Source organism: Rattus norvegicus, chromosome 2 (genome assembly GCF_036323735.1).
Source record: "Rattus norvegicus strain BN/NHsdMcwi chromosome 2, GRCr8, whole genome shotgun sequence".
NCBI classification, from domain to species: Eukaryota; Metazoa; Chordata; class Mammalia; order Rodentia; family Muridae; genus Rattus; species Rattus norvegicus.
This window is the reverse complement of record NC_086020.1, coordinates 226,481,424-226,497,165: the sequence shown is the minus strand read 5'-3', so window position 1 is coordinate 226,497,165 and position 15,742 is coordinate 226,481,424. Positions and strand designations below refer to the sequence as shown.

General features: G+C 42.6%; 1 protein-coding gene and 1 long non-coding RNA gene across 8 annotated transcripts in view; one reads left to right on the top strand and one right to left on the bottom strand.

Annotated features, from left to right (window-relative positions):
• Slc9b1 (solute carrier family 9 member B1) overlaps window positions 1-15,742 on the bottom strand; it is a 60,075-nt gene that overhangs the window by 5,801 nt on the left and 38,532 nt on the right. For 3 of the 7 annotated variants that reach the window (XM_063282298.1, XM_063282297.1, XM_063282301.1), the window contains 5 exons: window positions 12,497-12,603; window positions 11,241-11,390; window positions 9,240-9,348; window positions 8,294-8,430; window positions 5,389-5,617 (listed from right to left, as the gene is read on the bottom strand). In XM_063282298.1, the coding sequence (XP_063138368.1) occupies window positions 5,405-5,617; window positions 8,294-8,430; window positions 9,240-9,348; window positions 11,241-11,390; window positions 12,497-12,603 (716 nt within the window). In that variant the 3' untranslated portion in view covers window positions 5,389-5,404. Of the gene's footprint in view, window positions 1-5,224; window positions 5,618-8,293; window positions 8,431-9,239; window positions 9,349-11,240; window positions 11,391-12,496; window positions 12,604-15,742 lie in introns of those variants that run through there. The other 4 variants (XR_010063634.1, XM_063282300.1, NM_001173973.1 and 1 more) reach the window with 3 other exon arrangements.
• LOC134485973 (uncharacterized) lies at window positions 5,616-11,823 on the top strand. The gene is made up of 4 exons (XR_010064449.1): window positions 5,616-6,501; window positions 7,056-9,363; window positions 10,393-10,506; window positions 11,556-11,823. It is a non-coding gene; the product is annotated as an uncharacterized LOC134485973 (long non-coding RNA).

The following is a 15,742-nucleotide window of genomic DNA, read 5'->3' as shown; positions in this document are numbered from 1 at the left end:
CTGCCAGCGACAAAGCGCAACATAGGTTACAATGTGGGAAGTCCCGTAAGGGCAGTAACTAGCCACATGACAGCAAGTTAAATACGCTGTATCCTCCCCCTTAGGAAGCAGAGCAGTTCTTGACCGGAACTTATGCTTAGTCTTGCTCTGTCTTTGCTGTTCTCATGGTTTGAGCCAGCAACACACGGTGGAACGAGCAGCCAAATGCTCGATCCACCAACTTGCAATCCCGCACGCCGGTGGTCACATGACAACGTGACAGCAGCCAATCACAAAGCCCCATGCCTCAACAGCCGGAAGCTGTTTCATTGATAAGCTCATTAGATCACATCTAGCAGCATTTCGAGGCCAGAAGGATGGAATGGCAGAGCGAGTTCCAGGACAACCTGAGCTACATGGATGGCGCAACTGGAATCCTGCATTGTGCAAAGGAACCTGGTTGTTAAAAAGCATTCAGGAAGCAGGTAGAAGTAAACCCTTTGAGTAACGTTAAGGCTGGTGTTATTGTTGTAAGCATTCGTTTAAACATTCATTTCGTGCGCGTGTATCTGGGGTGTGAAAAGGCACACGTATCATAGAACATCATGACAGTCACGGAGCAGCTCGCCAGAGCCAGCTCTCTCTTTCCATCCACTGTGTGGAATCTAAAGGTTGAACTTGCTATGGCTTAGTGGTAACTTGTTATGGCTTTAGCTTGTGAGACATCTGGATAGCCCTAGGCTATTTTAACGTATTTCAGATGTATGGGTGTTTTTCTACATACAGTCTGTGCACCATGTCCCTGCCTGGGGACCACAGAGGCCCCTGACATTAGAGTATAGACTGTTGTGATCCTCTGGAAGAGCAGCAGCCAGTCCTTTGACCCACTGAGCCATCTCTCCAGCAACCCCACCCCACCACTTTTTTTTTTAAAAAAGAGACATTACTTATAGGCAGGAAGAGAGTTTGAAACAGACACCAGAAGCTCCCCCAGAAGTCCACATCCTCTAAAGAGCAACCTCCTCTCCCTTCCACCCTTAATCTGACAAACATCATTCTGTTGTCCCTGAGCTCACACAGCATAATGTCCCCAAGGGTCATGCACACCATAGCATGTGTCGCATCAAGGCTTATTAATTAATGGCAAATGTTCCCAAGTATCTAATAGACCACTTTATTTACCCATATACCTGTTGACTGACACTGGCCTTTGTGCTATTGTGATAATGCCATTATGAATGAGTTCGTGCAAGTGTCCCGAGAACCTTATTTTCATTTGTTTTGGGTATAGAACCAAAAACAGAAATGCTAGATCACATGCATGTTTGTTTAAAGTGTATGAGAGAACATGCTCATACATGCACACAAGCATGTGTGTGTGTGTGTGTGTGTGTGTGTGTGTCTGTGTGTAGAATGAGAAGCTAAAGGATCAGCTCTTGTGGGTGTGTGATTGAGAGAACACATCTGTACTTGTGTCTGTGTGCAGGCCAGAGCTGTCAACCTTGTTTCTTGATAGTTCCTCTCACTAGCCTGGAGGTCATAAAATAAGCAAGCCTAGCTTTCCAGAGCTCAGGAATCTGCCTGAAACTCCTCAGCACTGGGATTACAAGGGAGCTGGCCAGACCTGGCTTTTTTAATTGAGATCTTCATACTCACACAGCAAGTTTCCTTTACTGTGTTTTGGAGACAGAATCTCATTATAACCTGGGACTGCCTCACACTCACCACGTATTCAAGGGAGACTCAGAACTTTGGACCCTTCTAGCTCCGTTTCCTAAGTGTTGGGATTATAGGCATGTGCCACCACAACAGATTTCATGAAGTGCCAGGAATCAAATTTATTAATCATGCATGATAGATGAGCGCTCTACCAGCTGAGCCATAACCACAGTTCTTTTAAAATGTATATGTGTATGTATGTCTATATGTGTATGTGCCTGCATGTGCACCATATGTATTCACATATGTATGGCCAGAGGGCATTGGGCCCACTGGAACTGGAATCACATATAAGTGGGAACCACAACATGGGTGGTAGGAACCGAACCTGGGTCAATCTGCAGGAGCACTGAGTGCTCTTAATTGCTGAGCCCCAGCAAAAGCACTTTTTAAAAGTAAATATTTTGCAATGGAATCCTAGCTCTGACTGGTCTTGAATTCTCAATGTAACCAAGAATGACCCTGAGCTGTGAATCCTTCCGCCTCCACCTCCTTAGGGTTGGGATAAGAAGCACGATTGACTTTGTCTCCCACCTCCCAAAAGCACTTCTAAAAGGTAAGTTTAAAGTCCTGGCTGTCGACTTTTATAAAAGGGATCTCCTATTGTTGATGTTAAGACAGATATATTATGTGGCCCAATCTATCCTTGAACTTGGTAGCCCAGGCTGGCCCTTTATGTGTGATTCTGCTTTAGCTTCCTTACTGCTGGGCTAGAAATCTATCCTGGCTTCACAATTTTTTGAACATTTTTTTATGTATATGGTATTGAGGGGGGGATGTTAATTCCCTAATTGGTTCTCGATTGTATCAATAAAGGAGGTGGAAGCCAAATGCTGGGCAGAGGGGAAAGGTGGGATTTCTGAGGGGAAGGGATGCTGGGAAGGAGGGAGCTTCGGTCTAGGTTTTGGAATGAGAGGATGCGACAACCATGTAAGGTCTTTGGGCAACCAGAACCCGTGTCAGCCTCCGCCACTGGTGGATTGCTGATATAGGATAGCTGATGAATTTAGGGCAATAGATTCTATGCCTGGCAATTGTGTTATCTGGGAAGTTTTAAAATATAAAAGTGTCTAGTGTTTTCCATTGGTGGAGCTAAGGTGGACAAAAGGAGAAAAAGAGCAGCCAGGGAGGTTGATGGTGGCCCCCGGGTAGGTCTAGGAACAATCGCAGCTCTCCAGAAAGGAAAGGCCGCAGCTGGCAATAGGCAGAGCTAGGTTGGGAGGGCAGGCTGGCGGGAGCATGATCTCAGAGTTAAGTCAGAGAGCAAGCCGAGTTCCAGGCAAGGAGGAAGTGTGGTTTTTTAAAAATTACATGTATGGATGTTTTGTCTTAGTGTGAGGCTGGCCTGGTCTATAAAATAAACCATAGACCACCCAAGGCTACACAGTAAGACCTTGAATAAATAATAAAAACATATAATACTATATACAACATATAATAATTTTAATAATTATTAAAAATAGAAAGTTGGAGCCCTGGGTCAGTCTATGTATACTCTTTCAGTAGTGGTTTAGTCCCTGGAAGCTCTGGTTGGTTGGCATTGTTGTTCATATGGGGTTGCAAGCTCCTTCAACTCTTTCAATCCTTCCTCTAATTCCCCTAAATGGGGTCCTGTTCTCAGTTCAGTGGTTTGCTGCTAGCATTGACCTCTGTATTGGACATGCTCTGGATGTGTCTCTCAGGAGAGATCTATATCCGGTCCCTTTCAGCATGTACTTTTTAGCTTCATCAATCTTATCTAGTTTTGGTAGCTGTATAGATATGGGCCACATGTGTGTCAGGCTCTGAATGGCCATTCCTTGAGTGACTGTTCTAAACTTTGTTTCCATATCCCCTCCTATGGATATTTTTTCTCCCTTTTAAGGAGTGGGAGCATCTGAATTTTGGTCATCCTTCTTCTTGAGCTTCCTGTGGTCTGTGGATTGCATCTTGGGTAATTCCAGCTTTTTGGCTAATATCCACTTATCAATGAGTGCATACCAAGTGTGTTTTTCTGTGATTAGGTTACCTCACTCAGGATGATATTTTCTAGTTCATTCCATTTGCCTATGAATTTCATGAAGTCATTGTTTTTTGATAGCTGAGTAGTACTCCATTGTGTAGATGTACCACATTTTTTTTAAATCCATTCCTCTGTTGAAGGGCATCTGGGTTCTTTCCAGCTTCTGGCTATTATAAATAAGGCTGCTATGAACATAGTGGAACATGTGTCTTTGTTATATGTTGGAGCATCTTTTGGGTATATGCCCAGGCCAACTGCATATGTAACAGAGAATAGCCTTGTTGGGGTACCAGTGGAAAGGGAAGCCGCCCTTGGTCTTGCCAAGGTTGGAGCCCCCAGTGCAGGGGAATACTGGGGGGACAGTAAGGGTGATGGATGGGGGGAACACCCATATGGGGAAGGGGGAGGGGACGGGGGCTTATGGACAGGAAACCGGGAAAGGGAATAACATTTGAAATGTAAGAAATATATCTAATAAAAATTATATAAGTATAATTTTTTTTTCAAATAAATGCATATATATATTTTTTTCTGTGTATCAAATGTAACCTTAAATTTGTATCAACATATAATGACCTATACCAATGTATGAAAAATAACCTTATTTCAGTATCAATACATGAAATTTTATACCAATGTAACAAGTATGACCTTAATTTTGCATCAACATATAAAGATTTCTACCAATGTAAAAAAGAAAAAAAAAGTTGATGTTTGAGGAGCAGGCTCTTACTGTGCAGTCCTGAATTTCCTGGACTTGCTGTGTGGACTAGGTCAGCTTTGGCTTCTTCTGCCTCAGCCTTGTGACAACTGGGGATTTAGTTTGTGGGACAGAATCTTACTGGCCTGAAGAGGACCCTAGCTGGCCTGGAACTTGGTGAGTGCTGAAAGTTATGAAGCCTCTGCTGTATCATAAATGTGTAAATAAAAAAAAAGATGAGCCTACTGTAGATACTATCTTTCCCTAATTTGTTTGTTTGTATATCTTTCTTTGCAGTCCTGACTGGCCTGTGTAGATCCAGTTGGTCTTGAGCTCACAAACATTGCTTGCCTTGTCTCTACGTAGAGTGCTGGGAATAAAGGCGAGTCACCATGCCCAGCCTCTGGCTAGTTTTTTACTACTCCTATTTGAAATTTAGCCTCTCGTCTTGTGAAGCTTAGAATTCAAGGGATTTCTTTCTTTCTCTTTCGATTCATTTAGTTTTATAATGCTTACTTTGTATTACAACACAGAGTTCAACCTTAAGAACAGATCACCTTGGGCTGGAGAAGATGGCTCAGTGGTTAAGAGCACTGACTGCTCTTCCAGAGGTCCTGAGTTCAATTCCCAGCAACCACATGGTGGCTCACAACCATCTGTAATGGGATCTGATGCCTCTTCTGGTGTGTCTGAAGACAGCTACAGTGTACTTATATACATGAAATAAATTAAAAAAAAAAAAAAAAGATCACCTTGCATTTTTCTAGGGCATTTGCTGACGAACTTTATTCTTGAAATTTTCAGTTACTAAACTGAAGGAGCAGTGTAGTTAACTATTTTTATTAAATTCACTTTGAACCGGAGGAAAGCCTTGCAGAGAAATTGTGCATTTAGTGAATCCTGGGTTTTATGAACAGTCTTTAAACTTTTGTACTGTGATGGTTTTTTTTTTTCCCGTCATGTGAGATAATTCATTAGACAAAGCAGGTGGTAATAGCAAACTTTTAATTATGAAAGTTTGAAAGCTCCACTTTTAAAGGGAATGTCTCCTCACTATGATCAAGTACTTTGGGTCCCAGTATGCCAATGATGAGGGCTCCATTTGGAGCTGTAATCAGGATTGCTAGAAAGGCCACTGTCATCACATTCCTTGAATATCCTTCCAAGTGGGGTGCCATGACCCTTGCTGTTTCTAGAGCTAGAGGGCCCAAGACAGCCTGCAGTTAGGGAGGACACAGGGGGAAAATGTTACTCAGAGTTAACATTTAATAAAAGCAAATGGCTGTTATAAATAAATGCACATAATGAAACTGAGTGATAAAGTTCTGGAAAGAAGAAAACCAAGGATGATTTGTATCATTTAATCACTAATTGTATTTTCTTCCTAGCAAATATATTTAGAGGAAAGCAACTTGACAAATCAGACTAGGGACAAAGAGGGGAGAAATGTTAAATTTAAAATATTTATTCTAATGCATATGTGGGACACATGCCTCCACTTGAATAAAAACGTTGGCTGGTGGTATAGTTTCGTGGTAGAGCACTTGCCTACTATGCGCAAGATCTTGAGTTTGAAAAAGAAATTGATTAGCTTTTCCAGTTCTTAACATTTGCACAGAATACAACTTCGCCTGGATGCTAGAGAAGGGACAAGTAGAGGCAAGCGACAAGCTTGGGGAGGAATTCTCTGCATGACTGCTTGTATCTCACCCTGCTGGAGGAGATTGATGACTAATACACATAACCACAGTGTATCACGGGAAGCAGGTGTAACAGACAGACAGACAGACAGACAGACTTCTTTTTATAGATCTATTGTTCCATAGAATAAAAGCAGGTTATTACTGTTTATATGGCTTGAAGGTAATAAGATAAAGTAACTATAATATTTTCGTATTATTCAGTACTATATGCCAGAAATTATGCTCAGAGTTTTACAGGAATTATTTCACTCACTCCCACAATACCGCCTTTCAGTAAATATGGTCACAGACCCTGATAGAAAATGAGCAAATCAAGGAGCTGAGAGATGAAGGAGTACTGACCAGCTAATGACCAAGCAGGCAACAGAGCATTCAACACCAAGTCTGGCCGTAAAGCTGTGAGTTCTAACCCTAATCATTTCGTTTTGTTTCTATTTTGCAACTGCAAAATGGAGAAGAAAAAAATACCAGAAAAACAAGGTCTCATGCTGCCATGTTAATAGTTGAACAATAGGTAACAATGCCTCCTAAGGGTAGCAAATTGTTACAGAATTGGATGATAAAACTAGGGTCTTCATTACTTCAATCACTTGTTTGTGTAGGCAGGCAGGGCATACCGACCTCTGTCCTGGCCATGGTGTTTTGTTTCTCAACTTGACACAAAGTAGAGTGTTTGGGAAGAAGAAATTGAGAAAATGCCTGTGGGCCAGTCTGCACAGCGTTTTCTTGATTAATTTTCTGATGTGGGAGGGTCCAGCCCACTGTGGGAGGTGCTACCCTTGGACCCATCCATGGTCTTGAATGGTTTAAGAAAGCAAGCTGAGCAAGTTATGGAAAGCAAGTCAGTAACCAAGATTGGTTCTCCATGACTTTTGTTAAATTTACTTTGAACCAGAGGAAAGCCTTGCAGAGAAATTGTGCGTTTAGTGAATCCTGGGTTTTATGCTTTTAGGCCCTGCCTCAAGTTCCCGCAGTGACAGACTGATTGTGACATTGAAGTCTAAGATGAAGGAACCCTTTCCTCCCCATGCTGCTTTTGGTCATGGTGTTTATCACAGCCACCGAAAGCTTAACTAAGACAACTTTCTCTCTATCAGGTATGATCCCAAGCAGTAGGGGAAATGAAAAAGGAGACAAATAACATTCTCCCAAAACACTCTGTCCTTCCTGTACAGTGACAGTCACGTAGCACAAAAACGACCATCTGTATGCGCTTGTGTGGTGGAGGGAGTGTCAGGGTGAGGAAAGACTTACAAAAACCAATGTGTCTCCAAGGTCACAGCATTTACCTCTGCAGCCGCGAGCAAAATAAAGTAGTCGCATATTATGATGTAGACTTGTTTTATTGTAAACTTTTTGTTTGAGATAGGGTCTATATATGCAGCCCTGGCCGTCCTAGAACTCACTACACAGACCAGGCTGTCCTGGAGCTTACAGTGTTCTGCCTGCCTCTGCCTCCCAGGGGCGGGAATAAAAGTATACACCTTGGTTTATTTTATACTTTAGGGAAGTAGAAAAAGAAAACATTTTCATAAAATTTAGAGATCACTTGTCATTTTCTTCTAAATTTCGGAGAAATTGCTTTAAAATAAACGCTTTTAAATGTTGCATTAAGTATGCATGTGTGTACACATGTGTGCACCTGTGTATACACATAGATGTAGGTTACATGTGTGTACATGTGTGTATACATATGTGTGTGTACACGCATGTGTGTTTGTAGCGTGTGCATGTGTGTATACATATGTATATGTGCATGTGTGTACTGTGCGTGTGGGTTGCCTGTGAACATGGCGAGGCCAAGTGACGTCAGTTGTTCTTCTCTGTCGCTCCTTTATTCCTGGGAAAGATGGATTTCCAGTTTTACCAATGTGCTGGAGGCTGGAGTAATCGTCCTGTCACCTCTGCCCTGCCCTTCCTTCTCCACACCCAGTGCTGGGACAACAGGCTCTGTCGCCAAGCCCGTTTTTATGTAGGTGCTGGGGACCCAAACTCACGTTCTACAGTTGCATAGTAACACCCTTTCCGCTTGAGCATTCTCCCCAGCTCTGGTTTTTAAAATGTAATGAATCAAACATGACAGAAGATAGGTAATTAGATGATAATGTGTGGCTCAAGAAATATTTTTCATTTAGAACTTTTAAAACTCGTCAAAACTGAAATTATTATAAGGACTTAGAGGGTTCCTACCTGGACTGTAGCTTTAGGGATCCATGATAAAGCAATAAATACTTTCTCCATAAAACGAAAGTTAGCAAAAGACATCAGCACGAAAGTGGCTAAGATTCGAACAAGCAGTGCCAAACACAGGGTAGCAATGCACATGCCTAGAACACACATAAACACACATAAACACATGTAAAAAACAAAGCTGGTTTTGCCGAGAGAGGAGTCCTAAAACTTCTGAAAATATGTTCAGGCTCTTGCTTCTTTCCATCTAGTTTTAGTTAAAAACAGTAACTATAAAAAGTCTAAAGTAAGAACGGGGTGGTTGCTGTTGTGTGCCTGTGTGTGCAGGAGGTGTGCTGGGGTGTGCATGTGCACTCACGCAGCCTGAGGTGAGTGGTGGTGTCTTCCTCCATGGCGTCTTTGGGAGACTTAGTACTTACTATCCCGGCAAGCCTCAGGGATCCTCTGTCTCTCCTCCCACTGTGGCTGAGACTGCTTTTGGCATGGGTGCTGGGAAAGGATCAAACATAGTCCTAAGGATTGCATGACTAGCAATTTACCTGCCAAGCCATCTCCGCAGCCTCTGTGAAGGCTGCTATCTAAAGTATTAGATGAGGTCATGGCGGGAGAACCATGGCGGGGGCGAGACATGACATTCTGTTCATTCGATTTATTTTGACTGGGATCTATTTAATTGTGAACTAACGTTGCTGGGGACATGTTTAGAGGAATGCAGTCAGAAGCATCTAACAGTGTCTAGTGTTTCCTGTGGTCTACTTCTTGGGATCACTTGGGAGACAGATGGGGTTGCCTTTGACTGAAAACAAAGACACGTACAAGGTGGAAAAAAGAGTAGATGTGGCCAGTGTCATCTTTGAAGGTCTTTAAAGCTACTCAGAGACAAAAATAAAGCATTTATCATGTAAAAATCTTGTATTTTCAACCTTCTGTCCTTATGCAGACTTACCAATAGTTTTCGATTCAAGAGATTCAACAGACACTTCTGTTCCAACTAAGCCAAAAAGAAGCGGCTGAAAAATATTCCATGTGTTTGCAACAAGTTTTTGGACTCCAACCTATGGGAAAGAGAAGTATGTTTTAGTTGTTATAGCATGAAGAGATAATTGCACTTCAAATTTTTAAATTTTTTATTATTGTGCACATAAATTTAGCTGCATTTCAGAAACGTAAAGCCATTTTTAAAACTTAAAAAACTGGTTCTAGAGAGATGGCTCAGTGGTTAAGAGCACTGACTCCTCTTCTGGAGGTCTTGAATTCAATCCCCAGCAACCACATAGTGGCTCTGGTGCCCTCTTCTGGTGTGTCTGAAGACAGCAACAGTGTACTTATATATATTAAATAAATACATTTTTTTAAAAATAATAAATCGATACTTCATTTTTTAGGAAAAGGTTAAAACTTAATTTCTGAAACTTGAGTAGCGTCTTTTATTTGGTTAAGGACGCACACAGCTGTAGAGCATGCCGGGCCATCTCACTATTGTGTCCCAGGAAAGAAAGTCTTTGGAGACCTAGACTCCAAAGACACAGAGTGAGGCCTATGGGTAGAGACACGGCATGCGGGATGAGAACACGCACAGCTCATGCAACTGACAGGACTTCCTAGAGTAGGGAAACCGGCATAAGGACAGTTCTGGAGCCCCGTGTGTGACACTGACTTTAGATAGGTCCTGAGCAGGCAGGAAGAACACACTCTGGCCTTTCACAGGCCTGCTCCCAGGACTCATGCTGACTACTTCAGTCGTTTCTGGAAACTCTATTCTGTTGACTGGAGTATACCGCCATATACTGAAAAGCTTTCCAAGGGATAATTTAGCAGTATCTGTCCAAATAAAGGCTACTTTTAACCCAGAAATTCCATTTCTAGGAGTCCATTCCTACAGAATACTTATATACACGAAAAGGCTTCATGAAGAAATCTGTTCATGGCAGTAATATTTTAAAATGGAATACACACACACATCTACAAATATAGTATTGGTTAAAATGATTAATCTATGAAAATAAGTGAATATTTAGAAGTGGGGATTGTGCGTTCATTCTGTATGTCTGATCTTTATGAACATGTTTCCTTTTTTGTACCTCTTTTTATGCCATCAGATAAAATGAATGTGAGCTGGGTAGGCAAACTGTCAGTGGGTGAAGCCTGCCACAAAGCCTGACGACCTGAATCTGATCTCGGGACTCTCCCATTGGAAAGGGACAGTGGCTTCTGTAAGGTGTTCTCACTTCCACGCCCCTTCCCATAGATAAATGTGGTGGTGGTGATGGTGGTGATGGTGATGATGGTGGTGGTAGAAGTGGTGGAGGAGGTGGTGGTGGTGGTGATGGTGGTGGAGGTGGTGGTGGTTGTGGTGGTGGTGGAGGTGGTGATGGTGATGGTGGTGGAGGAGGTGGTGATGGTGGTAGAGGAGGTGGTGGAGGAGGAGGAGGAGGTGGTGGTGGAGGTGGTGGTGATGGTGGTGGTGGTGGAGGTGGAGGTGGTGGTGGTGGTGGTAACACTGAAGCATAAATTAAACAAGTTCATTCAGTGAAAGGAAAACCAAACATAGAGAGCAGAGTGAAGATCCCCTTTTAGCTGACTTGACTCAAATACTAACTAATGCAATAGAATAAAAAAAACAAAAACAGCACAAAACAATGCAGTTTGGGGTCCAGATATGCTAAATTTTAGGAACGTGTTTTCATGGATGAACTGTAGAACTAAAAATTCGAAGACTAAGGTAATTCATAAGAGCCACATAATCAAATCACAGAAGATGTGGGGAAAACCCTGGTGTGAGAAGACAGCTTTCCAGCTGTACTTAACTGTCATTCAATTTGACTTTCTGTGGTCCTAACTCCTCAGTCCACGCACACCACTTCCCGAGGGAAGTGGGACATCTTCCAACTAGAGGGAGGTGATTTCCTCAATGCCCATTACATATTTCAAAATTCAGCTATTTTACCTTCTCTTCAGCCCATCGTTTTGCTGCCATGAAGGACAGCACTAGTGTCACCAGTCCTCCAGATCCGTGTAAGCCAATGTGCTGACAGCCTAAGACAGCAGAAACACACATACTCAGAACTAGGAAGGCTCGCCTCTGTGTAAGTCTCTCCTAGAAATACACATTTAGAAGTTGTTTTACATCAAACATACAAGATGTGGCATTATCTATCTCTTTTTACCCGTTGCTACAATATTTGTCAAGATTATATCAAGTCGTCTCCAAAACGTTGATAATAATTCATCATGTATGAGACTTTTTTCACTCTTTACGTAGCTCGGACTCCACAGCAAAATGCTTACCAGACTCTACCTGAAAAGTGAGGAAAACGGTCCCTCCAACAACTCTGATGCAAGTCACCACATTACGAGCTGAGGCAGGAAGATGACAACTACGGAGTTCAAAGCCAGCCTCAGCTATAGAGTGAGACTTTGTCTCAAAATTGCCACCAACACTACCCAACCTGGTCTAAAACCTCTGTCAACAGGAATGGAGGCACTTTTAAATCAGAAAATATGGAAGAATAAATGGGAACTTATCTGTTTCGAAGATGTTTGAGAGAAAATTTGGGAAAAAAAGACTCAGAAAATTGTCACGTGTCAATGGCTGCCTTAGTGGAAATGAGGGTGAGTGGAAGGGAAATGCTGGTGGGCGGGAGGGAAATGGCAGTCACAGTCACTGTTCTCAGGAGTTTAATTTGCCAGATCAGGACACAGTGACATTAACCAAGAATGTCTGGAATCAACTACGATTAGGCTCCACTTTAGGCAGACAGTAGGCACCATGGCAACTTGTGAGGAGTCCTAAGTATGGGATTTACGTTTCACAGTCCTTTCTAAAGTCACCTCAGGAAGCGCTATACTACACCCATGCTGTAGCTTGGGTGTGGTTTGTCCCCCCAAAAGCCCTGTGTTACAAGTTTGTTAGGGGTGGTGGTACGGGGCATGGCGGGACCTCTGGAAAGCAGGGACGCATACTCCTAAAGCGAGTGTTGTTCCAGTCCCTCCCTTCTTCGGTTGTGCTCCGGAAATGCTGCAAAGGTACAGTTGCCATGGTGATGGGCAGGTCTATAGCAGACTGTAACTTCCCAAACCTTCTGTGTTACAGATTAAGTATCCGGGAAGCTCATTGTAGTAATGGGGGGCCAATTAGCACACTGACATTCTACAAACCATATATTTATTATTATTATTATTGTTATTGTTATTATTATTTACCTGATCTCTACTTGGAAAATACTGAACAAAAATTCCCATAACAACTCCTACCAGCACGCCAATAAGAACATCCCGCAAAGATGATAGGATATTGCTAATTACACTACCTGTAAAGGAACAAAATAAGAGAAACTTTTTTAACTGAGAAATATTTTCATGTACACTATACATTAGAGAATAAGACCTATGTGGTTCATGAGGAAGAGTAATGTTTCACAGACGAGAGTACAAAACTGAATCTTTACAGTGGCATGTGTGAAAATGTATTCAGATCTATCTGAAGTTAAATGTGTACTCTTATAATTTAATGTCAACACACAACTGAAAATGTCCATTGTATAAGTGGGTCAGAAAACAAAGAAATCATGTGCTCTTCTTATACTTGACCTATCAGACCACGCAAAGGAGACAAGTGTGGAAGCAGGACAGGGACTCTGGCCTGGGCTGGTCCTGCTGACAATTCTGAAATGCTCTGTGCAAAAGAAACAAACCACGTACGTGTAGATGGAACAACTTACCAGCAAAAACATGTAAAACAATTGTATCCCAAGGCTAATCCTAGACACAGACAAGTCAATTGGGTTTTCGATACGTTTTAGTGGGAATCAATAATGTATACCCAGAATCATTGTGAATAAAAAGTAAGCAACGAAAGAACCTGGTTCCTCAATTAAAAAATGGTTTGACTTTACTCTGAGCAGTGAATTAGCTAAACGTATGTACGTGTTAGCAATCCTTTCTGCTCAGAAGGACAGACTGATATCAGTGAGAGGCTGGCGTGGGAATGCTGAGCCCAGACCGTGACAGACGTGCCAACTGAACTACAGCGAGCAGCCTAAAAGCCTGCGTGGAACCCCATGAGCCAACCAAGAAGACGTGGCAGTCCACACAGGTGGGGAGTCAAGAGGGACACGTGGAAACCAATAGGAACAGCTAATGCGTGTGCCCTGGCTGCCTGTCACCCACTGCCAGGCTGGCACAGGTTGGGGTAGGTATCCCACCTGCTACTTCTCCACTGAGAGGGAAAGACAAGAAAGGGACAGTTTTGGAGGTTACCTGAAGCACCGGCCTTTGTCTCCCCTGTTCCTGCATACTCTGGGTAAAGAGCTACCAAGAACAAAGGAGAGGTCGGAGGTAAGCTTGCTCCTGAACCAGCATACAAAGGAAAAGCATCGGTCGTTTGCAAATTCTTAGAAGATACAAGCTGAAGAGGAGGAAGAGCCCCCAGACCCAAATGGGTGATAGGCCAGCACCATCTCGATGCCGAAGACAAGCACACCATAAGAAAGCTACAAGCAAATGCTCCTGGTAAGTATGCAGGAATCTTCAATACGATGTGAGTTAACCGAGGCCACCAGCACACTAACTGGGTTATACAACATCAAGCTGAATTTAGTCTCGGAATGCAAAAGGGATGTGCACACATTTTTAAAAGACTTCGTTTATTTTATTTGCACCTCGTCTGATTTAAGTATGTGTGCCATGTGTGTGCCTGATGCCGTAGATGGATTGGCTATACGTAGAGATGGCTTTACGCCACCAGCAGATGCTGGAAACCACACTAGGTACTCTGGAAGGCATCAAGTAGCCTTAACTACTGAGCCGTCTATTTTGGCCTCTCAGAATGTTTCTTATCTGGGGTCAAAATACAAAACTCTTTCCTGTGATATAGTACATTAAAAGAAGAAGGGACAGAAATCACAAGGCCAACTTGCTTGGTGCAGTATCCAACAGTCTTTCGTGATGATGTTACTCAGTTCAGAATGGAAGCAAGTTATCCCCCGATAAAGCCCTACAAGAAAAGCCTATAGCTAGAGCGCTTGCCTAGGAAGCGCAAGGCCCTGGGTTCGGTCCCCAGCTCCGAAAAAAAAAAAAAAAAAAAAAAAAAAAAAAGAACCAAAAAAAGAAAAGCCTATAGCTAACTGCATATAGACCGGTGAAATGAAATTTTTTCTTTTAACGATCGGAAATAGGGCAATGATGACACTTTCCCCAATTCTATTCTCAAGGTACTTTAGCCAGAGAAAATAGGCAAGAAGAAAAATAAAAGGCATCCAAATTGGAAAGGAAAAAAAATCTCTCTTAAGTGGACTGACCTTATATACAGAAAACCTTAGAATCTGGGACTAAAGAGCTGTCTCAGTGGGTAACGTGGTTGCCTTGCGAGCCAGACGATGTGAATTAAGAGAGCAGATGCAGTATTAATACAAGCACGTGTAACCCCAGGGACTAACAGAGAGACATGGAAGGTAGACGTGGCATTTTTGAGCATAGTGTACAGAGCATTGAACAATGAGACTCAGTCTCAAAACAAGGCCGAAGGCCAGGACTGACACCTGAAGCAGCTCTCGGATTCCACACGCATACCTTGGCATTCCTTTCACACACATGCACAACGAGACACAGAGAGAACCCTAACATTCATCCCTCAAACATAAACCTGTCGGAACTATGAAAAGATTGTATGCTCCGAAGTCAATCCTGACATATCAGTTGCTCCACATACTAACAATGAAAAGGAAAGGAAGGAACTTGCTTTGAGTAATATAAGAAAGAATAAGGAATAACTGTAATTAAGGAGCTGAAAGGCTTGTACTGATGAGTACAAACGTGGCTCAGAGAAGGTATGGATACACATAAGTAGAAAATACACTTGTGCATGATCGGAAGATTCAATATAGTTACGATGCCCATATTAGCTGAAGAAACCTCTCGGGGCTATGTGATTCCCACAAAAAATTCAAGGAGACTTTACTAGAGATGGGAAAGAAAACCCTAAAATTTACACTGAATGTTGAAGAATGGCAAAATCAATATTCTAGTGTTCTTAATGCCTGTGCAGCCTGACACCTCGTTCTTTTTATGTCACACAGCTGCAGTTTAAGAAAGGGATTCTAGTACAGACTTTTAAGCACCCAAGACACCCAAGAACATAGGTGTGGTCTTCCTAAAGTCTTGCAGAAAGAAAACCGGAGTGCGGGTGGGTATGGACTGCCCAAGGGAGCTGGGGCACTCGGCTCTTGATCTGTGCTGTTCTCACTGTTGCATGCGTTGGACGCTGTTCAGATGCCTGTTGTTGATTTGTGTGTCCTTCACGTCTGATTCCTCGTCTTTAAGCATTGGTCATCTGTAAACCATCTAGATAGACTTTTCTCAGTTCTGGAGGGCAAGAAGGCAGATATCAATAGCCTGGTATCTGGTAAGAGTCTTCCTCACTGGTCAGCTTCTCCATGGTCTCATGTGGAG